General features: G+C 43.4%; 1 protein-coding gene across 1 annotated transcript in view; it reads right to left on the minus strand.

Annotated features, from left to right (window-relative positions):
* The window catches only part of LOC104250445 (neural-cadherin), a 57,819-nt gene that overhangs the window by 23,540 nt on the left and 8,086 nt on the right, over positions 1-26,193 (minus strand). Inside the window, exons 2-14 of the mRNA XM_059815470.1 lie at positions 17,662-17,856; positions 16,975-17,200; positions 15,441-15,645; positions 14,924-15,035; positions 10,977-11,226; positions 9,903-10,045; positions 9,383-9,555; positions 8,872-9,040; positions 7,775-7,945; positions 4,300-4,472; positions 4,006-4,173; positions 2,826-3,075; positions 62-189 (exon numbers count right to left, since the gene is read on the minus strand). Coding sequence (XP_059671453.1) covers positions 62-189; positions 2,826-3,075; positions 4,006-4,173; positions 4,300-4,472; positions 7,775-7,945; positions 8,872-9,040; positions 9,383-9,555; positions 9,903-10,045; positions 10,977-11,226; positions 14,924-15,035; positions 15,441-15,645; positions 16,975-17,200; positions 17,662-17,791 — 2,298 coding nt within the window. The 5' untranslated portion in view covers positions 17,792-17,856. The remainder of the gene's footprint in view (positions 1-61; positions 190-2,825; positions 3,076-4,005; positions 4,174-4,299; positions 4,473-7,774; positions 7,946-8,871; positions 9,041-9,382; positions 9,556-9,902; positions 10,046-10,976; positions 11,227-14,923; positions 15,036-15,440; positions 15,646-16,974; positions 17,201-17,661; positions 17,857-26,193) is intronic.

Raw genomic sequence — 26,193 nt, forward strand, 5'->3', positions numbered from 1 at the left:
CAGTAATTACAATACTAAAACTTGCCTATTGGGAGGAAAAGAATTGGATGTAAGGTCAAACCTCTCCATGTAGGCCAGAATCCAAGTCCATAGCCAACACCTGAACCACAGATGTGCCAACATCAGCTCCTTCTGGCACAGACACCTCGTAGTTAGAAGACATGAAGAATGGAACATTATCATTGACATCTGCAAAAGGAGGTGATGGACACCATGGTGAGAAAATGTTTGAAGACTTTTTTTTACTGTATTTTTTTCCACAGTCATAATTTTGCTCGGAGAAAGAACTCACATTGTTCATAGTAAGAAGCAATCCTGCTTTGGGTCTTCCCATTTTCATGGCAGCTGTCAGGAAGTATTTTATACACATTGAGCAGTTTCTGGGAGACAGTGGCCTAATCTCAGCTAAGATACTAGCTAACAGTTTGACCACTGATCTTCTCATAGGAAGTCCATGAAGGCCAGGACCAGGAGGCCTTTCATTCACAGTCTGTAAAGAGCCAGTTATCTACAGCAGTAGTTAATTTCAGCATTTTATTAAGGGAACAAAGGAAATTAAAATTGCAGAGTCTATAGAGTTGACAAAGAAGGTGTAGAAGACAGTCTTGCTTGGCCTTTGCAGGGCAGTATAGCCAGAGTTATGTTAGGCTCTAAGACCTAATGATTATTTAGGACGCAGTTGCACATTAGCCTCCCCTCATCTAACTACTGGCCAATGTCCAAAGGAAGCATCTTCCCACTCTTCTCCTCCTCCGGCCACGGGATCCCCCTTCCCACAAGCTGGATCATGTGGCCCCGTGCCAAGAGCACTCATTTTGTTGCTCTGAGAGAAGACTGACTTTCTGGAGAGAATGGGGCTAGCTGATCTGCCATGCTCCGCAGCTGTGTAATCGCCAGATCCAATGCAAGGGACGTGGTGGGATTGTGCAGCTGAAGGAAAGGAAGGGCTGCCCCGGTAGCGGTCATCTGCAGTTGGGTCAGATTAGGCACAGGGCAAAGCCACATTAATCTTATATCAGTGCTGGTCTTGCTTGTCTTCCTTGCCTGACCCCTGTAGAGACCTAAACTGGAAAAAATATGTCCCGTTTCTGACACGTTTTCTCCCTGGAACTGCTGTGTAGGACCAGGTGAGCACAAGGGTCGGGCAGGATAACTATGGCAGCACTGACTCAGATCCGTTTAAACTGCTCTGGAATCACGTCCTCCTGCTCAACCCATGACAAATCAGGCCGGTCTTCCTCTTTGTAAGACGACTAAACTCAGAAATGCTGCACAGTCCCCTATATCTTTTTGCACTTTTCACAGTTTAACAGCCACATTTTAAGAAAGTCATTTTCCTGTGTTGTGGCACAGTGCCAAAACAGAGGAACTGCAATTACAGTTCCTTGGATCCATCTGTCTTTATGAAGAGCAGACAAAATTCTTAATATCTCATTCTGCAAACCCTTAAGCACACACTTAGTTTTACTACTGCCACATGACTCCATTGTTTCTGACACATAACTATTTGCAGGACCAATGTCTTAAATTACTTTTTTTTTTAAGTTGTCGGTGTGGAGTCCCATAAATCCCAATTTTCTTTCTCTCTTATATGCAAAATTGTCTGTGAAAACTTCTTTTCTAACAGGCTTTTTAAAAAATATTTTGTAGAAGAGAATATTTCTTGTTAGAGGTAAGTTTCAGCAAATTCACTGAGCAAGGTAAAGAAAATAAGATGCTATAAAAGAGTTCTGTGTGCTTATACATAAATAAAGGACAATTCTGCATATGAAACTTTCTGGCAATTATTTCTCTCTTAAAGGTGTTTAACTTGCTTTTTTCTCCCACTAATGCATACACCTGTGTGTAAACCTTTTTTTTGTATGAAATACTAAGTTATTGAAAAAGGATTTTTGCTCGTGAGTAAAAAGAAGTTTCTGACAAATTCTGATACCAATAACTGCACTGTAGGAAAAATCCTTTGGGACGGGGTCCATAATCTACAGCGAGGCTCAGCCCCTGACTTGAAGCACTTTTGCTCTACAAACCTGAAGGGTTTTTGCACTGGTGGACTGTGGAAGACAGGACAATGCTTTGATAAAGTGAAGCAGGGAAGTTGGGTTCCCATTCAAATTGCCACTTAGGTGTCCCATTTCCATGGTGGTGAGCGAGACAAATGTTTTTGCTGGAGACTTCACTTATTCATATTTTCATCTAAATGACTGCATATCAAAAGTAACTCCACTAATGCTTCAAAAAGCAGGGATTAAAATCAGATTTATAGTTTTACGTGGATCTATAGTAGAGCCTTACAAAAAGATCCTGCTATAAGGAGGGTTGGATCAAATCTTTGAAAACTGTACCTATTGTCAGGACCCTTGAATATTCGTTTCTACAGTTTTAACCTCAATGTCAAATAGAAAATTCTGAATGTAACAACAACCGCTAAACAGATTGGGCTTCTATTTGATATCTATCTGAGCTGTTTCTACAGCACAGAACATTTCTAGTAATACTCGTCTCCTTTCAATAGCTTGGGGACATTTACTAGATTTTTCCTCCTATCAAAAGAAAATCTTTGCAATTACACTTATAAAAGCAGGCACTAGCATTCCGTAAACATTCACACAGCCCATTTTTGCATTACCACATTTTCATATTTTATAGTTGCACTTAAAAATTGTCTGAAACGGACCTTTTTAAAGACTGCACAACTTCCTTTTACAGTGTAAAAACATACAAAGCATTCTTAGGTGGCTTGGCATTTCACGGATGTTACCTTAATTCATGGTGTTATACTAAAAATAACAAGAATATTGAGCTGTTCTAACAGCAGCACAGCTTACCTGTTACGTTCACACAAACAGTGGTAAAGGAAGCTAAAGGAGTCATTGCTACATTTTGTGCCCGGACTGTCAGGGTGAAAAACTTAGTTGTCTCAAAGTCAAGTGGTTCAGCGACTAGAAGAGAAGCAGATCCATCAGCTCTGTTTGGCTTCAGATAGAAACGAACTGGCATGTTAGTCTCTGGAACTTGACCCTCCTCCAGATTATACGTAACCCTGGGATCACCAAGAGGGGATGTGGCTTTGATGGTCTGAAGAAGAAAAGAGCCACCACATATGTTCATGAAGCACAGGGTTGCAAGTGTTAAATGGCAAGTGTTTGATGGCAAGAACATACATGCGTGCATGTTCTCCAAGAACATACGTGGCTGCATGACTTGGATAACAGACAAAAGAGAAACAGTTTACAGAGCTGAGTTTCATTTTACAACATTTAGGTTTGATGCAGGTTCTTTAATCAGCAGTAAATTTACCCGCCTGTAAATGTGCCAAGCAAGAACTGCATCAGTGGCTAAAGGAAATCCCTCCTCTCTCCTCCTTCCAAAACAAAAGCAATCCAAAAAGACACCGTTTCTCCACTGAGCGGTACATTTTACCAGGCAAGATACAGACCAAACCTAAATTGTTTGCAAGTGTTTGGATGTTACATGCAGGAGGATGAAGGCAGGAATTATCTGGCAATTTACAGAAGAGACTGTCCTTAAAGACTAAGTCTATACAGGTTAAAAAGGAATTGGTTTGGGTTAGAAGAGCCTAAAGCAAACTACAACTGTTCCATGCTGTAGTGCTAAACTGAGAAAAGCTGTAGGAAAGATGCAGACAGGTAGCACGGTCCACTGAGGATGGAGGGGTGAGGAGCTGGCCCTTGGTGGGAACACTCAAGGGTTTCTCACACAGGCAGGGCATGGGTCTTGCTTCTGCGGGAGCACACCCTGACAGCCGCTGGTGTAAGAAGTCACTGGGAAAACTGCTGCCAGCTGAAATGCCAGCCTATCCTGCAACAGGTACTTCTGACAAACACTAACGGGGTACACAGCTGTGAAGGCTGATAGGGAAACTGCACAACGCGGTAAGGTTGCAGAGTGGGCATCCACGTGCTTTTGACGTGGAGACAGAGCACAACACAGGAAGAAGTTGAAACAAAAAGAAGAGGGAGGGAAGTAATTGCACTTTTAACATACCACTATCTTGGTGTCACGAATGGTGTTTTCGGGGATGGTTACCCAGTATCTGCTCTGCTCCCACCGGGGTGGCTGGCTGAGTGCATTAGTGACAGTTACTGTCAGCTCCACAGCGCTGCTTCTGTTCCCTCCATCTGTCGCTACGATATAGCGACTAATGCGCGTTGTCTATGAAACGAAGAAGATCGAGGATATTTGCAAACCATTTTGTACAAATCGAGAGATTGCAATTAACCTTCTGCAATGGATTTTGAGGGGTTGGAGGTCGCTTTCTTCCAAGCAGAGTCGCTTTACCTGGGATAGTGGGCGGTTCACATATACCCAGCCTGTGCTGGGGTTGATCTGGAAGTATTCCAGCTCATCCTCTGACATGGAGTATGTGACAGCAGCATTCACACCTTGGTCACTGTCATGAGCTGCAACACGGAGAAAACTCATCCCCACAGGAGTGTCTTCGCTGAGGAAGTCTTTGAAAAGACAAAGGTATTGTCAGCAGGTCTTGCTCTGGTTTACCAGGCTGCGTGTAATAGAAATACGCCTGAAAAACCTCATAGTCCCCTTCATGGGAGATTAAATGTTTCTGTAATGAGGCAGGTTATAAACTACCATCGCTAACAGAGTGCCTACAGTCTTCTTTCAGCTTCCCCCTCCCTTTCCCCTGACAGGCTGGGTTGTTAAGCGAGCTGCTGGTGAAGTAGGTTTACTGACCACGCTGCGGCCGGCACTCCTGCCTCTCCATGGCAGCGCTGGCAAACCCTGCAGTCACCCGCACGCCCGCTGCTTCAGATCACAGCCCAGGCTGCTTGGCTCAGCTGCTGATAAAAGCAGGTTGGCATCAAAAGGAATTCTGTGTGAATTGAATTAACGCTGGATGTGAGTGGCGGCGGCAGCATTGCCAGCGGGAGGCAGCAGGTAATCACAAATCATGAAGGCTCAGGTCACAGTGAAGATGCCCCCAACACCCCAGTGTTCTGGAGAAGCTGCCCAGGGCAAGGGCAATGATCTTTTTATACATGCCCCGTTCCTTAGGTCTCACCCCCTGTTCCCAGCAATCCACCTGAGACAGAGGTTGTGTCTTTGTGCCCATAGTCCTAGACAGACCAATCCTTCTTTGAACCTGCTTTTATCATCTAAAAATCTGGTGGCAAAGAGTCACACAATTGAAGTACCCGTTGCACAGAAGAGTTAATAGTTTTGTCTTCCTAAAGCCTGATTCCCGGCAGGGACACCCAATAAAATTGTGGGAAATCATGAGCAGTCATTTCCTACTCCCCTCCTCTCTGCGAGGCACAGTTTTATATAAAGCTATCGCATCCCTGCTGGCTACCCCCCTTCCACACCCCAGTCTTTAGATTGCTCTCATCTGACTTTGGTCCTGCTCTTCCCACCATCCTCAGCCATACAGGGCCAGTTCCTCCTCCAAGTAGCCATGGGTGCTTGCCTGATCATGTTTTTGAGCCACTTCCATGCACGAAGACTCCATCAGCTCAGTATATTGAAATGGCCCTGGCAGTGGGAAGGCTGTCGCTGTTAGGTTTAGACAACCCAGTCAGTCTATTTAAGCACTTCTTGTTCAGAAACCATTTCGTATCTTTGATCTCTCTTGTATGTGTCTCCTTTAGCATTTCCGAGGTGGGACAATCAGAATTGCATATTATTTACAAAGTGGACTGGTGGTGTTTTCTGTTCTGGTTTTCTCCCTTAACATCTACAGTCTGTGGCAGAGGGGCAGTAAAACCTTAAACCACCACAACCACTTGCTCCATGATCAACAATCTGAGCTTTAATTAGCTTCCCTCATCCCCCAGGACATTTAATTGGCCCAGGATTCATGTCCCTGGTATGTCAGCAACAGCCAAAGCTACTCTCAGAAGAGATTTACTGGTACTAAAAGAGATTAATGAAAATGGAATTTATTGCTAAGAAACACTGTAAAATATCCTGTTTTGTGTTTAAATTTATGTTTTTATAGTCAATCCTTTTAAATCACATTGTAAGAAAAAATACAAAATTACTTGGAAGGGCCGTATTCTCTCATTTCGTGTACTTCTGCTTGCTGCTGGCATAACTCTAACACTTACTATACCATCCCTACCGCATGGAGTTAAGCATTTCTTTAATGTCTGTTTTGCAGGCAGATGATAAAATGCATGGCTTAAATCGGGGATTTGACCAACATCCTAGTGCAGAGGAATAAAGAACCAGCAGTTTCCAGGAAGAATAGAAACCTATGACTAATGGCGTTTGATCTTGTTAGAGAAGAAGCTATTTTTAATTCTGTGACGTGCAAACATTGATTACTTATGTATAGATGCTGGAAAAGTGCTACGCATAAAGTGACCTCATTATCTGCAGTTTCCACATCCCAAAGGGCTGCCTTTGCTGGTACCCTGTGTTCATGAAAAAAGAAAAAAATCTGCCCATTCCTCAGAAGTGCCAAAGTCACTATAATTACCAAATGCAAACTCTCAGCTTCACTACTTTTGAAAAAAATAATCCCGGGCAGTTTCACTTGAAAGACATGTTTGAAGGTAGAGTAGAAAGGTTCATCGTTGCACAAACACTACCTTTATATCAAGGACTTCTCTGCTCTGTCTGAAAATATTTCTCTCCAGTAAGATCACTCCCACCTGATTCCTCAGCGCTGCTTTGGCCAGGTTTGCAGGAACCACTTGTAGGAATGCAGAAACGACTATTCCCAATTTGCACATTTTAACCAATTTGCCACTTGGAGGTGGTCACTATAAGATACTCTAAAAGGTGTAACACAATTTTCTTTCTGTCCTTGGGCATAAGTCTGAAGTGTAGATGTATAGATTATTTCCTAGCAGGTCACTTCTCCTCCTTGTTAAAATCCTGCTGTGCAAGCACCCAACCTCTTTTTGAATCTTGCTAAAATGCTGGCCTCTGTGATCCTAAATACGACTTAAGTATGAGTCATCTTCATTTTAATAAGGCATTGGTCACTATTTTGCCCTACATGAGATTTCCATAGAACTGGCAAAACATCTCCAAAATGGAGTTGTTGTGACATGCATCACCAACCATTTTTTGCCGTTTTGAGGCAGTCACGCAAGGAAGGGCTTGTTCTAGTCCAGCAACTAGGGAGTATGCTCGTCACTTGTGGGTGACATCAAATGTAGAGGGTCCAAGTGTACTGAAGTGCAGGATTCTACTGGAGAAGCATCAAGTAAAATGAAATGAAAGACGGACGAAAAGCACATCATGTGAGGATGAAAAAGGGAATGGCATGAGGGCAAATGGGAAAAGCTAGCTCAGCAGCACAGTTACAGGAGCCATCGGGGCTCCCAGCCAAACGCAGGCTAGAAGCCAAGGATTTCGGGTTGTTTGACAAGAGATAAATACCACTCCAGCCTATTCAAACAGAGGCGCTATGTTAAAGAGACACAGATCACAACTGCTCTTCCAGTCAGGGTTGATGAATTCCCAGCTAGGATGTCATGTTTTGTTTTGGGACATCGAATAAAAACTCAGTGTGCAGAAAAGCTGGGCTGGGAAAAGCTGCAAAGGGAGGGGATCAGATCTGCCTCATCTGTAGGAGTGAAGACTGTCAGTGTTTTTAAGAGTATTGCAATGAATAAAGAAGACTGATCAATGCTGCATATTTCCACTGACGGTGGATTAAGCAGCAACTGGCTTAGTGGGCCGGAAAGGAAGACTGGTCACCTAAAAAGCTGACCACTGTTACAAAGAACTACTAACCAGGTTCATGTTGTGGTACTGGGACAGGTAGTTAAGAAACACTCACACTGATAGCGACTGTTCTCAAACTTGGGATCGTTGTCATTGACATCAGCAATAAGGACGGTGATCTGACACACGCTGATCAGCGGTTCCTGTGCCTGGTCGGTAGCAGTCACAGACAGCGTATACTCCCTCTGCTTCTCCCGGTCAAAACTCTGTGTGGTTGTGATGACTCCTGGGAACACAGACACATCCTGTTCTGCATGTCACAGCCTCGGGACTGTATTTGCAGAAAGGGACCTGCACATCTCCTGCACAAGAGGAAGCTCTGACCTCACGCAGCACAACCATAAAGCTTAATCCACACCAACCCTGCAATGTGTGTCTTGGACAAGACCAACTCCAATTTCCCTTTCTCTCCTCTCCTCACATGTCACGTGCTGCCAGCAGTCAACAGCTTTCTCTCCTGCTGCCCTGATATGGAGCTTCAGTCTGAGTACCTTGTTATCTCACTCCTCACGGAGCACAGAAGGGCTTTCTCCTCCTCATTGAGAGTCCTCTCTTAGGTTTACTCCAGTGATAGTCCAAGTAACTGAATATTTCAAAGACAGCTCATTATTAGTTTGGGGAAGAGTCACCCCACAGAAGGCACAAGTGATGTGATCAAAGTCATCTCTACTACTGGACCTGGAGGCTGCCTCATTGAACAGATTAAAATTGGGTAGAATCACGTAGCTCAGTTAACAAATTGAACAATTTTCTCCAAATCTTCAGTTTTTCCTCTCTAGTAACCAAGTCTCTCCCCATCTCAGCTCTATCCTTCTGGTTGGGAAACTTTAAACTGGCCTTCTTGAGGCCACTTCCAGACCTATGTCTCTACTATACTAGGGACCAGGATTCGGCTGCTCTGCTGTGGGCCCTCCCAGTCTCCTGCACAGTCCTGGACATGCAAATATACCATTCTCCTGTTTTGATTACAGAAATATCAACAACTTTTATAACTTTTTAATCTGAAATGCCTCAAGACTGTCTGTCACTGCCCGGTTCTGGTATGAGGGTTTTGCCTCTACACGCACTGCACTGGACACACTCATACAGTGGCATTCTCATTACAATACAATGGCATTTTCATTTTATCTCAGTTACCTGAAAGCTACTGACCTGTGTCTGGGTCAATGCTGAAGCCTAGGGAAGCTCCGTCTCGGTGCATGAGCCCATACTTCACCTCTCCGTTGACGCCAAGGTCTGCATCGTAGGCTTCTACCTGTAGCACGTACGTGCCTGGAGGCTGATTCTCCAGAATCCAGGTGCTGTCGCTGTAGTAAGCGCACTAAAAATACACCCAAACATCCAACCCTATATATTACACAGAGCCACATGAATTTGCTGCACAGTGTCAATATTTTTTCCAGCACGTCTGAGAAGAACTCAGAAGAAAATCACTGCTATTACTTATACTCACAAAGAAATCAAGCTCTAAGGGAGAGGAAGGAAAAAAGGAGAATATAGACTTTAGACTTTAAGTATGAAGAAAGCTGACTGCGTGTTCACTTACAGATTCATTCTGCTCTGCCAACCCAGTCCCTTCAGCCTGCTGGCCATCACCAGTAGCCAAGAGGGGTTTATAACCCCAGTTACGGATGGGAAGAGTATCTGCAGAAAGACATCCTACCTCTCTGAAGACAGGCTTGTTGTTATTAATGTCGTTAACTCCAACGATAACCTCAGCAAAACTGCTGAGAGGGGTGGGTCCCCCGGAGGCATTGTCATCTATCGCAGTGATGTTCAGTGTGTATCGTGGCCCTTTCAGGTTGGGTGGTGGGTTTCTGCGGAGTTTAATGATACCTAAATTTGGAAGCATAAAGTGTCATTTTATTTTACCATGTAAACAAACAAAATCAAGTGAGCATCACATTTCTCTGCTGTTGTATTATTGGTTCAGCTTGTATTTTGGTTGCAAAGCATAGGAATCAGTCATCTTAAACTGCACAGTCCTTGGACAGGATCCCAAGTTTTGGATTATATTTGGAGAATGACCATCATATCAAAGAGCTAATTCTCACTGATACAAATCATCCCCATTTGCAGATTATAAAAATATGGTGCTTTCTTCTGGTTTTTGACACACAGGTGAAGCAGAGTCAATACAGATTAGACAGTAAATAACTGTGTTCTAAAACCTTGTTCCTTACCTTTCTGACTATCCAGTTCAAAGTTGCCCTCCTCATTGCCTCCTGTAATCAGATACAGCAGCCCATCTCCATCAGGGTCCTTTGCCCTAACAGTAGCCACTAAGGTACTGGGACCAGCATCTTCCGAAAGGAAAGTTCTGTAACTGATGGACATAAGGGAGCAATGGCAGCACATTCAGTATCAGAACAGCCATCACCATGTTAACCATCAGCCAAGGATTTTAAATTCATTATGAATGTGATTTTTTCTAAGCTTTGGGCATGCAATCATGGAACCTTTAAATCACTTTAAGACAAGAATTTGACCATCTTTGTTTGGCACAGGGTATGTATTTTAGGATCGTAATCCTGCATTTTTGGTATACGTAATTTCCAAGGATCTTTTGGAAGACAGCAATATGCACCGTACTACATTGCACTACAAACCAGGATCACTTATCTCCTAAAGATGAGAAAAAGGACTAGTATCTGTCATGCAGTGTTTCTTATGTCCCTATATACTAATGGACAGCATCAGATACTGCAGAGATTAATGTAAAACAGTATTTCATTTTGTAAATAAATGTATGTACATTTTGTATTTAAAACACGTTCACACTCTAAACTTGTGCAAAAAATAGAAATTATATTCATTCAGGAAAGGAAAGAAGGCATTTTAAACAAGCAGGGCCTCATGAAATTAGCTTATAATACAATCTGCTGATGATAAAATTGAGTTTTAATGTTTGCTAACTACCATCTTTTTCTGTCATATATTTGTACACGGACAATCACTCTGAGACCTAGAAGTCAACACAGTCAAAATAATTCTCTATAGTTAGGTCTTCTATTCATTCTGTTCTTTCTCTATAAATAGAAGGTCAATAAGCTGGTGTCACAACTGGTGTAATTTTTTTGATACATTCTAGAAAAGAAAGGCTGACTTCTAAAGCCTTTCTTCATACAAATTACCCCTCAATTTCACTGGTACTTATAGTTGCACAAAACAACAAGTACCGTTTAGCCAAGTGTTATTACGGTTACACATACGAACAGCATCTGTGAAAACCAAAGCAGGCGTTCAAGCTGGCTTACACAGACTGGGAGAAGACAGGGGCCTCGTCATTCACGTTGGCCATTCGAATCCGCACAGACGCCGTCCCTGTCCGAGGGGGATGTCCTTTATCGACAGCTATCACCACAAACTCATACATATGGTTTACTCGCTCAAAGTTCAGCCTCTGGTTAGAATTGATGACCCCATGACGCGTGATGGAAAAATCAGTGCTTTGGATGAAGTAAGTGATCTCGGAGTTGGAGCCAGAGTCGCAGTCTGTTGCAAGCACTATTAGAGAACACATTTAACAGAACGGTCATGCTGCAGAAGAGGTTTGGTCATGCTATTTCCTACCAAGTCAACTTCAGATACTTGTTTTTTCTGAGAACAGACGTCACCTAAATCTGTTTTATCCATAAAAGCCTTATTTTTGTGGTAGGAGTCTGGGAACTCGGCAGGAGGGTGGGAGTAAAAAAGCAAAACAACTCTTCCCCCTGCTCCAGCCCAGCCTCAGTGATCGCAGCAAGGTGAATTTGCAAGACAGCTGTGATCCCAATACTACACAACATGCTTTATATAAATAGCAGTCAACACTGGTAATTACCACACAATCAATATGCCCGTTGGTGGAACATTATCAGTCATAAACTGTGTCCTCACTCTCTCCGGGGATGCCATTCAAATTTAATTAGCTCCCAGCTATGTTATAGCTAAAGTACTTTTTAATTACCTGGCACTTCAAGGTACAAAGAGTGATTAAACATTCCACCCCAGCAAGTGTTTATTCAGTATGTTGGGTATCCCATCTGCTCAGAAGCAGCAAATCAGCAGAACAAAGAGCTACATCTCACAGCGTAGTATCAAAAGTGATTTTTAAGAGCAGGAGCTCACCTCTTTAATTACCCTGCCATTTTTCTAGCCAAACAATGAGGCTTCACATCATACCCACACTGGTATTAAACAAAATCCTTATTCTACCAGGAGGATACAGATGCAGCCATTGTGGTAGCACACAGCCTTTTGGAAGTGATTTCAGTGCCCATGACAAGCATGTGGACACCCTGGCAGACAGCTACAGCATCATCCAAAAATGAGATGAAGAAACAACGACCTGTCACTATCAGCATATTAACTCACAACAGGAAACGGGAAGAGAAAGATTTCAAAAAGCACAATGAAGTGCTGTGCTACTTAGCGGCAAAAAACTACCTCTGCCTGTGGAAAGTTACTCATCTCGGTTTAAAAGGACATTTAGGGTGGTTGTAACATTTTGTTTAACATCTCTCAAAATCCTGCTCTGAATAGATATTTGGGTGTGTTACAGGCTACAAAAGCAAGAGCTTTAGAGTTAATCACTCTCTTGCTGTACTGAAAGATGAAATATATTAAAAACTCAAGAAAGATTGAAATGACAGTGACATAAAACTATTAAATTTAGCGGTCAGTTATTGTTTTCAGAAAGACATGTAGAAAGTGATAAACATATTTGATTTGAAAAGTTCTGATTTAAACTAAAGTCATTACCAAGACATTGTAACCATTCACAAAAATACATTTTATGTGCTTAACAATAATTTTTTTTTTTCCCCAGATATTTTCTGGCAAATAGGGAACGTGACACCTACTTGTATGTGACAAAGACATGCCTTACTTCCCAATAGCAACTGGGAATTCCATTCCCCTTCCATTTCATTCCATCCTGCAAACTGATCTGCATTGCAAAGGTATTTCAAGGAGCATAGAGCAACCACAAGCAGCTCTATGCTAGTTCTACCCATGCTCTAAGCTAGCTTACTGCAAGCTAACTCCAGTTCAAAGCCTCGTATGTTAGCTAAAGGAGTACACTAACGCCTGCTGAAAGCATCCCTCCATGCTTTTCAGATCATAGCTTATTTGCAGCCAGACATCTTAAAGCACATGCAGCGAGTATAAAGCTGCCTGTAATGACTAAGTAGACAGACTGACTCAGCTAGTGTAGCACCAGCCCTACAAACGAGATACAAGCCAGACTTTGAGTATGTTAAAATAAAAATGGTTGATGACTAAAACCTACATTTACATCATGCACAGTTTTAACAAATGGCATGTATCACACTATCTTTTTCACTACCATCGATAGCAACCCGGTCTGTCACAGAATGGCAAAGGTTTTCTTGAATTTGCATTTCTTTTCTTTTTGTTTGTGGGACATCCAGAGGTTGCAAACTTCCCACCTCTCAAGGAGCTATAGCCAGGCAGCTGTAAAAAGAGCTGCTTTTCCCCCCCGCCCCGAGATGATACTTGCTTTGGCAGTCAGAGTTAGTGGCACAGCACCCATCCAGCACAGGGTGACTGCACATACCACTTCCTTGCAGCCACTACCAATGCTGCTCAGCCCTCCAACACCAAGTGAGCGTTCACCCACCCATTTTCACTGACTGTCACTATACCTCCACCTCACATTTCCTTTTTGCAGAGGGCTCTTTCTCTTGAAATGTACCCCACATGGCGAGACAACCAAACAGGATGCACTTGCAAACCACACAGCACAGCTTTGCTGTTCTGCTTGCTTTGGACATGGGGCATACTTTTCTTCCCCACAACTGGGTGAGTTTTGGTCAGCTTTACAAGTCTCCTGGAGACAAGAGCATTCATATTTTTAAGGAAAATCACATGCTGAGGAATTTTTAGGAGTTGATCATTCCAATCAACTTATTTCTTCCCAAGAGCCATTAAACCAAAAAATGAGCCACAGCAAGCTCTGAACTCTCTTGATAAGTGTTTAAAGAAAGCAGACCCTGCAGCCCTGTTATCAGCATGTGGCTATGCAAGGGAAGCTAAGCTTCTTATCGCCACTGTGTCCTGCATGCGTTCAGCTTCAAATTTGGGGAATTTACATCGTTGTCTTCAAAAGACTCGTCTTAGGCATGTCAATTTTTGCTAAGTCTTGCCTTGGCACTAACCCATTTCTCACATGGTTCATAACCCCTCTGAGGTCTCAGCCCATGTTCCCCTTACTACCCCAGTACCTGCCCCTACTTAGAGTTTGAATACTGACAGCGAGCCTGTAAGCATTCTCCTAGTTTTAGACAGAACACTTCTGTGGCATGTATCACATCATGACTGACTACATCAGATCTCGAGACATCTTTGCAGGCATTTAACTGACACCAGTAAAACAGGTTGGAGAATGGACTTTAATTCCTTGTCTGTTGGACTCCGTAGACTGAGACAAAAGATGCAGCATCATCCAAGTTCAATCCTTATTTATGCAACCACAGTATTTTGGGAGTGACCTTGAAGTTTTGCTTGGAATTTGGGGCTTAAAATTATTTGCAACAGCTCTAATCTTTCAACAGGATACTATTCAAGCCTCTAAAAATGTCATCTGTGCGCTCAGGGTTTATGGGCAAGTGATATCTGGCCATCTTAAACACAATAAACTTGGAACAATGACTGGTAAGCCACAACCATAAATATAAAAGTTCACAGGCTTTCCAAAGGTTTCTCCTTTAGCACTTTGTAAGTCAATCATACAGCGTTAATACCTATTTGAAAAAAACTAGCTGCCCATTTAAAAAAATGGGATTTTTTCCTAACACATTAAGAAAAGAAAAACTAGTTGCAGTTGCTTGCAGGACACAAAAAGATGACCAAGCTGAGTTAAAAGACAGCCACAAGATTTAAAAGAAACAAGTTATGGCAATGCAGTAAGTCACTGCCTGTCTCAGCTGCCTTAAGTGCTGTTGGGATACCACAGGATCCCTCTTTGGGCACAGCTGTGTGACCCAGCGTGGTGGTCCTCACCTGAAGACACTCCCAATTCTACTTCCAGGATACCTACAAGCCATCTATAGCTCTCCAGGAAGGGGACCATCCACATCTTGTAAAGGCAGTGCTCGCTGTGGAAGAGACAGCACTTCCTCATGGTAAGAACATGAACATGTAACACAAACTAGCTGGTCCATGGCAAGACTGAAACAAAAGGTACTAGGATGGTCCTCACCCTGCAGTAGAGACGTGCCGACAGGAATGGTTTCGGGAATGCTGTCTCTGCTGTAAATGGAGTGCTGGAATTCGGGAGAACAGTCGTTTTCGTCGGTGATATGGACAATGACCTGAGACAAAAAGACATGCTGAGAGGAGATTTTAGTTTCTACACTTAGGGAAATGGGAACCTCTTTCTGGACACTGCCTGGGCAGTCACTGCTTTTGCTGCTGTCCTGTCCTTACACCTCTGATGCTAAACTTTTTCTCACACTACTCCTGTAACACATAGAAGTATTATCTCCTCCGCTTCCAAGCAGATGGGAGGCAAAGCCTCAGAGAAATAACAAGAGGTATTTTGCAGAGCCTAAACCTGAGCCCAGATCAGAGCCCAGCCTTCTGCCTGCACCATAAGGCCTCCTCCCTCCTGAGCACCTTCACAAGTTTTCTAGGCTATCCCTGTGCATAACTGGCCCCGCTGACGAGGTAATGAAGATTGCAGGGACAGTGGGTAGGAAGCAAAGTGATCCACGTACCTCAGTCACGCTGCTAAGAGTGCTCTCAACTTCCATGGCTTTCAGTAAGACATGATAGAGGTGGTGCTCGCTCTCGTAGTCCACGGGGTGGGTCAGGCTGAGCTCTCCGCTCTCCTGCCTCACCCTGAAGAGCCCACTGGGGTTCGTCAGCAGAGTGTATGAAAGAGGTTGGCTCTGGAAAGAAACAGCCTCAACAACGGCTACTCTGTAAAGAATGAGAGAATAACGCTTTGCTTCAAAACAACAACAACAAAAGCTGTCTCCTGAGCACCTAGAAGAGGAAGATGAAGATGACGAAAGGTGAATTGCTCACTTTGTCAATGCTGGGCTCAGCTTCGTATTCAGACTGGAAATCCCTGTGCTACAGGCAGCCCACCCACCCTCTCTTCTCTCACCAAACTGATCCCCTGATATAGCAGGGCTGGGACAACAACCCATTTCAACCCCCTACTAACATGAAAACACCTTTTTCTTCCCTTTTGTACCCTTCCAAATACTTGACAGCAGTTAATGGATTAGCTTCAGTTACAGAGAAAACTGAGCTACTATACTTTTGACTTTCTTTGAAGCTGTACATCCAGAAAAGGAACGGGTTCAGAGATGGACGGGGAACCCACAAAGCACAGGACCTTTCCAGACCCCGCTGTCCCACTTGTCAGGACATGAAATGAACGTTTGCCTCCCTACCGTGACTTATGCTTTGAAGCTCCATCTCCCACAGCAGTCTCTGGCCAGCGTGACAATATACTTTAAGCCCATCTCAGTGAAAGCTCCAGGGAGGGAGACAAATTGCCTTCCTCCTCCTCATTCAGTCTCTTTTAAGGAGTAAGTGGCACATCTCCAGCAATTTTTCCTACTTCTCCAGCTTATTTTGAGGTTTCCTACTCCTTAGAGGCTCTATGGCACTGCTCCACCTGCTACTTGATGCCTTAAAAGCCCATGCTGCTCTCAAGCAGCTGAACAGTGACAATAAAACCAGAGCCAGCTCGGCAGCATCTCCCCACTGTGGCTTAGCTTAGCTGCTCTTCACACGATGGCAGAGCCCCTCAGAGACTTAGCTGTATCTATTTGTGCTTCACACGGGCATTGTTATCTCAAGAGTCTGGCAACGACTTGCCTTTCTAAAAATTGAAATATAAGTCAAACGGGATACAAGCAACTCCAAATCTGGTTAATTAAAAGACAGTATTTTTCAAGCACTCATTTATATCTGAAGTGTTCCAGAAGATGCATAGCCAGGAGTCTGGCTGTTTTAATTCACGATGCAATGCAATAAGACCCAAGAGCGTTAAAATAATAATTTCAGCAGCATTCCAGAATCCCAGACACTACACCATGTGCCACACTGGAGACTCTCAAACACCAGAAAAGGCATAATTTCTTTCAGAAAACACAATGTTATTTTTAAAGTGTAATAGGCAAACACATATGCATAGCCCTGAGAAGCAACAACACAAAAATTTCAGTTCATTGTGCTCTGTGAAGTTCCTCTCAGACTGCAGGGAGGGAGCTCACCTAACAAAGCACAACTTACTTTTCTCCTGCTGGAGTATTTTCAGGGACAAACACACTGTAGGACATGTTAGTGAACTGCGGAGGTCGGGAGCCCGCCAGGATGGAAATGGAGGCGTAGGGGCTTTTGTTGCCATACTCATCGGTGGCTTCCACAGTAACCACGTACTCCTTGTTCCACATCAAAGGCAAGCCAGTTGTCATGATAATGCCAGTATCCTTATCCACTCGGAATCGCTCTTCACCACCTACCAATATATGCACAAAGCTGGTCTGAAAATGCCCCACAGCAAGAACGTTTGCATCTTCACTATTTCAAGGCAAGCTATCCTCAAATCATCTACCTATGTCCTTGAATGCACTTCTTTTTTCCTCTCCAGTTGTGCACCTTATCTTTCACTCACACCGTGCTCTGTTGACTAGTGCAGCGTAAAAGAGATGAGAACAGGGGAGAAATGGAGCTTTAAGCTAACGGTAAGGCTGCAATTGATTTAAAAATAGAAGTAAAGCAAAGAAAGTGGCAGGAAGAAAGATTCCCATCCACATAACTGTTTCACTTAAAGCACCTCCAGCTTCTACTTGCTGTACCTGCTGTATCTTTAAGGATTCCCCAAGGGAAAAATCTATCAACAAAATGATAAAATGGGAAATTGTTAAGAAAAATCTGCAACTTAACAGAATTTTACCCTTTTTTTCAGAATAGACCTACCTGCAATGAGTGCGTAAGTTATCCCAGCACTGGTGTTTTCATTGTTACCGTAATATGCGAGAAGCTGGTAGATGACAGTGCCTTTTCGGGCGTCTGGATCGACACGTGCAAGGTAGGGGTATGGGTGCATGCCCCAGGACAGAAGTTCCTCTTCTGGGGCAAGGAGTGTCACATGGCAGAGGTACCAGTCGTTATCTGCAAAAGATGCACAGATTTCTAGACAGCTTGCTCACAAACTTTAGTTGGGAATGTTTAAGATCTTACACAAGCTGAATTGCCCATCACATTCATCCTATTGCACGCACAAAAAATTGAGTACAGATGCGGACTTTGGCAGTTGGATGTGCATTAAGTGTGCATTAACAACTAATTAAAAATACTTTCAATAATAGCTTTTAATCACTTAGATACGCTTATTAAATACTATGCCAGTTACACCACTTGCCATGACACAGTTTTAAGTGTGTACTTATCCAAACTCGGGTGAAATTTGGCCTTTTTATTTTCAACAAATTCAGCATAAATCTTGCCAGTTTTACCAAATCAGGCTTAGGGCTTATTAAAATATTTATCTTAAAAATCAGTGGAAGTGGTAAGCAAGCAAAACTCCCTAAAATTCTTCCTGCTCCAACTAATCTGTTTAGTTTTCTCAAACCACTGGATATTCAAGGAAATATTCCCCTCCTGCTCCCAGCATCCCATCTGCTTGCATCTCAGGTGAGTGAAACGCCAGCTTCGAAATGGAACCCCCACAAAGCAAAGTGCTGGGCTTTGCTTCTGCAGGGAGAGCGCAAGCCCTATGTACTGGCAGGGGAAGCACAGCACAAACTGCTCTCCACCGGGCATGGAGGATCTGGGGTTGGGAGCAAGCACCTCTACCTGAATCTCTGGAGAAAAATGGCACATACATTGACTGCGCCTGTATTGTTTGTGGCTAAGAAGTGAACTCCGATACCTAAAACAATGGGTGCAGATAATTGCATCTGCCCAACTTGGGGCTGTCAGACTTGGGAGCAGCCTGGAAGGACGCACACCACTGAGTGTCTGACCTAGATCCCCTCTGATCTCCAACCGGTGCGTTCAGGTAGCGGGGTTGACTATTAGCAGGACAACTCCTGGGATCACCCCAGATCTGCTCCCAGGGTGGCTGTGCCACCACTAGTGCCAGCCCAAGAAAAGGGGTGAACCCCTGATGTGCAGAAGGGCTGTCCACAGAGAGAAAAGGGAAGGAACCTTCTACTGCAAAGAACCCGTAGAGGTGTAATCATAGTGTTTTTACCTCTTGGTAGACCTAAATTCAAACCTTTTGAACTCAAAGCAACTTGCTAACAAATGCTAAAGGTACATATGAGCTTCTTGAAGAAATTTTCCTAAGCACATTCGTGTTCCAGAGATGGCCTTGAGATTGACTTCAAATCAAAACAAATATATTATTGAATATATAAAATAAGTTCAAATAAAAAAAAAAAAGAAACTAAATGTAGAAAGGGGGGGAAGTAGAAAAGTACGTATGAGAAATGTACATTGTCTGCCTGATAAAGTATGATCGCATACTTGAACAAACTGCACTGAGGTTGCAGGTCTGTTAAGGGCTACACCACTATCAAAAGACACACCCACCTGGGTGTACGTATGTCTCATACAGGAAACCCTTGATCTCTGCCTTCAGGAAGACCACATTTCACATAGGATGGAAGAGGACAGCAGCATGTGGGCAAACAAGCACCAAAGGCAAGAAGTAAGCTAGAAATTCCAAATAAATTTTAACCGTAGACCTCAGGGATCCGATACTAAATAAAAGACTACCCACAGATAGAGACATCCATTGACACAAAAGACCTGTATTTTTGAGCAGCCTTACCCCACAGTAAAAATATGTGCTGGACAGATTTACCAGAGGTAATCATTCCCAGGAGGGAAAAGACTTCATTGAAGTTTTGTGGGTTTTTTAAAGTATTTAACATCATTTAAGACAGGTCTTTAGCTAGAGGAAATTCTTAGATTACATGGTTTCTGGTTTTCTAATGTACCAACATTGCATACACGGGAACATTTATTACACACGCTCCTCTAAGAATTTTTTTCTCTGTATTGCTCGGTGTAACACAAGGCACAACCCTCAGCCACTAGCTTGTTAGCGGCTCACAAGAGCAACTGTAGTGGTCAGTATTTTATCCATAACAAAGAGGGAGGGCTGAGAAACACACATCTCAATTAACCCAGCTATAGACAGTGTCATTTTGCTAGGGCCAAGTAAGAGAATGAAAACTTGTAGGCACAGGGCATTAAAAAATATTTTTGTTCATTCATTGGTCTAATTCAGGCAGTTCTAATACCTGCACAGATGAATATCTAGTCGAGCATTTTTCCCATTTAGTGAAACCTAGAGAATGATTCCATAGAATTATAATTATGCAGCTTATTCCTTAATATTGTCCCATGTAGGTGATCCAAGTGTTAAATATCGATCAGTAAAGAAGTCCTAATCCTGCTGTAAGAATTTTAAAAACCACCACCATGTCAAAATGTCAGCCCTAAACCAGAGCTTTAAGCTTTAAAAGAGACAGACAAGGGAATAAATTTCACGGAGTTCAGGACATCATATCAGGGGAAATATCTGTGTTGTTCAAATTAACGATATTTTTCTGGACTTTTACGAAAACTTCACCTCCCTCCTCTCTGAAACACGTAATTAAATAGACTTGTAGAATCATAGAATCATTTAGGTTGGAAAGGACCTTTAAGATCATCGACTCCAACTGTTAACCTACCACTGCCAAGTCCACCACTAAACCATGACCTCCTCCAGGGATGGTGACTCAGCCACTTCCCTGGGCAGCCTGTTCCAGTGCTTGACAAACTTTTGGCGAGGAAGTGTTTCCTAATATCCAATCTAAACCTCCCCTGATGCAACTTGAGGCCATTTTCTCTCATCCTATCACTTGTTACTTGGGAAAAGAGACCGACATGCACCTCTCTACAACCTCCTTTCAGGTAATTGTAGAGAGCGATAAGGTCTCCCCTCAGCCTCTCCAGACTGAACAACCCCAGTTCCCTCAGCCGCTCCTCATAAGACTTGTGCTCCAGACCCCTCACCAGCTTCGTCGCCCTTCTCTGGACACGCTCCAGCACCTCAATGTCCTTCTTGGAGTGAGGGGCCCAAAACTCAACACAGGATTCGAGGTGCGGCCTCACCAGCGCCGAGTACAGGGGCACGATCACCTCCCTACTCCTGCTGGCCACACTATTTCTGATACAAGCCAGGATGCCGTTGGCCTTCTTGGCCACCTGGGCACACTGCTGGCTCATCTTCAGCCCTCACTGAACCTTGGTAAAATTATGACACTAGCAAAGCCTCAAATCACAGACTCGCAGGATGGTTGAGGTTGGCAGGGACCTCTGGAGGCCATCTGGTCCAACCACCCTGCTCAAGCAGGTCTACCTAGAGCGGCTTGCTCAGGACCCTGTCCACATGGCTTTTGAATATCTCCAAGGAGGGAGGCTCCACAACCTCCCTGGGTAACCTGTTCCAGTGAAGTAAAGTTCTGGGAACTGGATTTCAAGAAAGATGCGGACCAGCTGGCAAGTGTCCAGATAAGAGCAAAGAACACAACCAGAAAACACGGCCTGTCAAGAAAGGTGGAAAGACCTGAAGATTTTCAGGAGACTGCAAGGGACATACTAACAGTGCTATAATCACAGAATCACAGAATTATTAAGGTTGGAAAAGACCTATAAGACCATCAAGGCCAACCATCAACCCAACACCACCATGCCCACTAAACCATGTCCCGCAATGCCACGTCTACGTTTTTTTTGAACATCTCCAGTGATGGTGACTCCACCACCTTGCTAGGCAGCCTGTTCCAATGTTTGACCACTCTCTCAGTAAAGAAATGTTTCCTAATATCCAGCCTAAACCTCCCTTGGTGCAACTTGAGGCCATGTCCTCTTGTCCTATCAAAGATGCCGAAGGACTGATGTATGCAGTCAGTCAGCTGTTCCCTATGCCACAAAAGTAACAAACTCTCATTCCCAAGGAAAAAAATTGTGTTAGATGTTGGGGGTGGAATCCCCCAGCAATTTTTTAATTATAAGGATAATGGAGCACTTGATAGCAGCTGGAGGGGTGAAAGATCATCCATCAATGAGATCTTTAAGACCTGACTAGACAAATATCTGCCAGTAATCACTTTGTTATAGCAAAGCCTGCCTCTAGGCAGGGACACAGCACCAGCAAGACTGTTAAATCCTTTCCATCATACTTTAATCCCCCCGCCCTTCAGCTTTTGCATCTCATTGATTTCTGAAGCTTACATATTCACATCTCACTCGTTCCCCAGCAGCCTGAGGGAATTTCTATCACAAACATTCTTTGGACCTTGTGTTTTTCTTTGCTGTTTGCATAAAGGTAAGATGTGAGGGAAGGAGTGAACACCACTCTAGAAACAGACAGCACCACGCATGAAAGGAAAAACACAGGATGAGGCCAAACCTGGAGGGCCGTGATACAGCAGCAGGTGGTAATAAACTTCAGGTATCAGGTGGAACGTCCTTCTGCAACTGAGACCTGGCTCATGCCTTCAGCCCCTCAGCATTTATTTCTGTTTTTAAGGCTTGAAGGAGCAGAGCTGTTCTCTCTGTGCCAGTAAACAAAACTTAAACTGAAGCAACCTGCAAGCATGCTGAGAAAACAGCCCAGGTTATCTGCATACAGAGATCAGAGCTCTAATTCTGGCAGGGATTGAATGGAAGTAGTGAGGTGGATGTCAGTATCTTCTTCCAAATAACAAGTGATAGGATGAGAGAAAATGGCCTCCAGTTGCACCAGGGGAGGTTTAGATTGGATATTAGGAAAAATTTCTTCACCAAAAGGGTTGTCAAGCACTGGAATGGGCTGCTCAGGGAAGTGGTGGAGTCACCATCCCTGGAGGTATTTAAAAGACGTGTAGATGTGGTGCTTAGGGACGTGGTTTAGTGGTGGACTTGGCAGTGATAGGTTAACAGTTGTACTCAATGATCTTAAGGGTCTTTTCCAACCTAAATGATTCTATGATTCTGTGAAGAAAAGAATGTTATAAAGGTCAGGTCTAAGTTAGAGCAAGTCCCAAACTCTAAAAAAAGCAGTGTTGAACAGGCACGGGAGACTAACTGGAGGCCAGTCAAACAGCACTACTCTGCCCTGTCATTTAGAAAAAGCTGCTCAGAAGCACCACTTTGAGCCTTCGTTACTCAGGAGCACAAACATTTCTGTTCTGGTAGCTGTCTCCTCTTTGCACAGACACCAGGCGTGAGAAATTCAAGGATTTTAAGGTGTTACAGACACATGGCAATCAAATACTGTGGAAAATTATGGCATTGACTTGAAACAAGTCAGTGAAACAAAAAGAGTCTTGATAAAGTAGGGTTTTTTTTCCAGCAATGCATTGGTTTTTCAACTGTCATAACTGCAAAGGCATTAACAGATCAAGCCTCTGAAATCAATAATGTTTTATTTTGTTCCACTGACACAACCGCAGCATCCTATTAAATCAAAATGCAACATCACCCAGTGATGTTGCAGCTCACCCATTTTGTCAATATGAATCATCCACTGAAAGGAAGGAAATAATCCGGAAACCAGGCTCTATAGCCTGTGAAACGACTATCAACAGTATAAAAGACCTGGCCTCTGCACCACGCATTTGAAAGAGTCTTGGTGTGGTCAACCAAGAAGAGAATATTAAGGGGCTGGTTTTGCTTGAGATACCAGTATATGCCCAAGGCTTCAGCTCTACCCCTTGTTTGCACATAAGAAAGGTATGTCAGGGATGGCACAAAAGGGATCTCAACCACCAGCCAAGAGGAGCCTAAGTAAAAGGGTTAGGACGTAGCAAGTGCAAAGATGGGGGAACTCACCACGTGGCCATCCATGCAATCAAGAGCTGATAACTTTCTGTCTTTGAGGGCTAAACACACTTCAACGGATCAGAGCAGATATACCTGCGCCATCCTTGGACAAGAGCATGAAAGCAAAGAAAGAACTGGGAAAGGATTTTAAACTGCAAGTGGCTATTCTTGCAAGCTTGTATCAATTCTGTCTTCCTTTAATCATTTATTTTCCTCCCTCAATGGAAGGAAGAAATGTGATAGAAGTAATTTTCTTTTCCCAAGGTGAGAATTAGAGCTGCACTGACTGATGTGGGTTTGATAGGACTAATGTTGGGAAGCTGAGAAGTAAAAAATTTGCATAAAAAATGGTAGTTTGTGTTTCGCTTATATCCCCTCTAGCAAAATGAATCATTTGAATGTGAAAGAGACAGCATGGTATGCGAAGACATTTCTGAAGTACCCAGCTTGAAATAGGACATCAAGGCGGGATGCCTACACAGCCCCTCATTGTGCTGCCAAGCCACACTGTTACCCCTCAGTGGCAGGGCAAGACAACAGGACCTTTGGCTTGCTACTGAACCCTCACCAGGAAATCCGCACCTGAGAAATGGTTGCTATCACAGCTAAGAAACCCTTGTCATCTTCAGGACTGAAACACAAAATTATTTTCAAATGACCTGTATTTCCTCAAATTAAAAAGAATGTAATTGCCAGAAAACACCTGATGCACTGAATAAGTTAATAAGTTAATAAATTTCTATCTCAAATATCATCCAAAATTATATTTGAGATAGAAAATATCTTGTTTATATATATATGTATAAATATAACTTGTCCTAGAAGTCCTATAAATGCTTGTCCTATAAATTTGCAATTTTCCTTAAAAATTACGATTTTCGAGAGTAATTTTCTTTAAATGCAATCGGATATATGCAAGACTATGAAAAGTGTGTTTCTGTAGAAGCAAAAAGAAAAAAAAAGGACTAATTTGTTTAGGCTTAAGTTGCCTTCAGGCCCCAGAGCCCCTGCAGACAGGGCAGGTTTGGAGGCAGCAGGGTAAAATGCTTCGCAGGCAGCAGCTTGCACAAAACATGACAGCAGGCAGCAACCATCCCAATGAACACCACCGACGTGATGTGTTCCCATGTTAACACGGCACTTTAGTGTGAAGATGGGGGAACCATCACCTCTGTCTGAGATCTATAGCAGAGACCAGACTCTCTGCTTGCCACAAGAAATGTTTTTCATTTTTTTTACATTTAATGTTACAGTCACCAGGGGTTACAATGTGCAGCTCACGCTCCAGTCTCCCAAACATATGACAGATCTGAGGAGCCTCGGGAAAGATCAAGGGAAGGAAAACAAAGGGGATTTGTGCAGGAAGATGAGAGAAAACACAAGAGTAATCAGAAACTGTACTCCTTGGAGTTTAAGGATACTACACCTCACACTCCTCCCCAACAGAGCGCGATTTAAAGATAAGCCACTGACAGTGATGAATACGTCCCTTCCCTTCCCTTCGGTAGCAGCCCCATCCCCTTGAGGCTCCAGCGAAGAGGGCAGGGAGACAAGGCTGCCTGCTCTTCTGGGGGAGCAGAGAAAAAGCCCTGGCTGTCATCACTGACATCTGTGCAAGTCAACAGGGCTAGAACAGGGGTGAAACCACCCGGCTGAGTTATTTAAACCACAGGTGCGATGGCCGAAGCACTGAGAAGCAGCTTTTATGCCCCTCTCAAAAGCTATAGACAACAAGTTCTCCCTACTGTCATCTAATACTGGCATAATATTACATGAAAATGTCACCTTGTTTTGGTTGTTTTTTCTTGGGGTTTTAGTTTTGGTTTGTTCGTTTTTTTCTTTCAAGCACTGTACACTTCTCTCACTTGGATTTTGTAAGACAGCTTCCCATAAACCACCTTGCAGATCATAGACGTCAGTTCATCAGCCTTTTTCATAACTAGATGCTCTATGATTGCAAGACGCACTGGTGCCCCAGTTTCTAACCCTCATCCTTGACTAACAACACATATTTTTAAAATTCAAGCTGCTTTTGAACATTCCAATCTTTATTTTGTAGTTATGGTCAGTCACATACTCCAGCACTACCTGAGGATCAAACAAGACTGGGTCACTGTGTTAAACTCATAAACTAACTCTAAAATAACCCTGTCCTCAAAGCACCTGCAATCCAGTCCTCATCCACTACACGGTATCCTACAAACACTTAAGTATTGAATCTGAAAAAAAATTAAAATACATATGGACATGCCTCATGAAAACTCTTCCACGTGTATTTTTGTGCCTTTCAGAAATTTCCCCAAAACTAAAGTATACGTAGGAATAACCTACTTAAGAGTATTTAAACTTCTAACAAAATGTCTTATAGCAGTAATTAATCTTTAACCAGAGTTCATCATCACTGTTAGAAGTGCCTTTTAGCCTAAAGAACTGATATTTACACAGTCATGCTGTCCGCTGTGCCCCCTCTCTCCTGCCCAAGTGGCTTTTGAGTCTGGTGGCCAGTTTATTCCTACAAGCTTTATGGAAGTCAGCAGCTGGCCAGAAGATGGGGGTCCCAAATAAGGGTGCCCACTGAGGGAAAGGAAAAAGGAAAGCAGCTTTTGCTTGGTCTCGATGAGCAGACCGGTCAGCAATGCCTAC

The sequence above is a fragment of the Gavia stellata genome, chromosome 3, assembly GCF_030936135.1.
Source record: "Gavia stellata isolate bGavSte3 chromosome 3, bGavSte3.hap2, whole genome shotgun sequence".
NCBI lineage: Eukaryota > Metazoa > Chordata > Aves > Gaviiformes > Gaviidae > Gavia > Gavia stellata.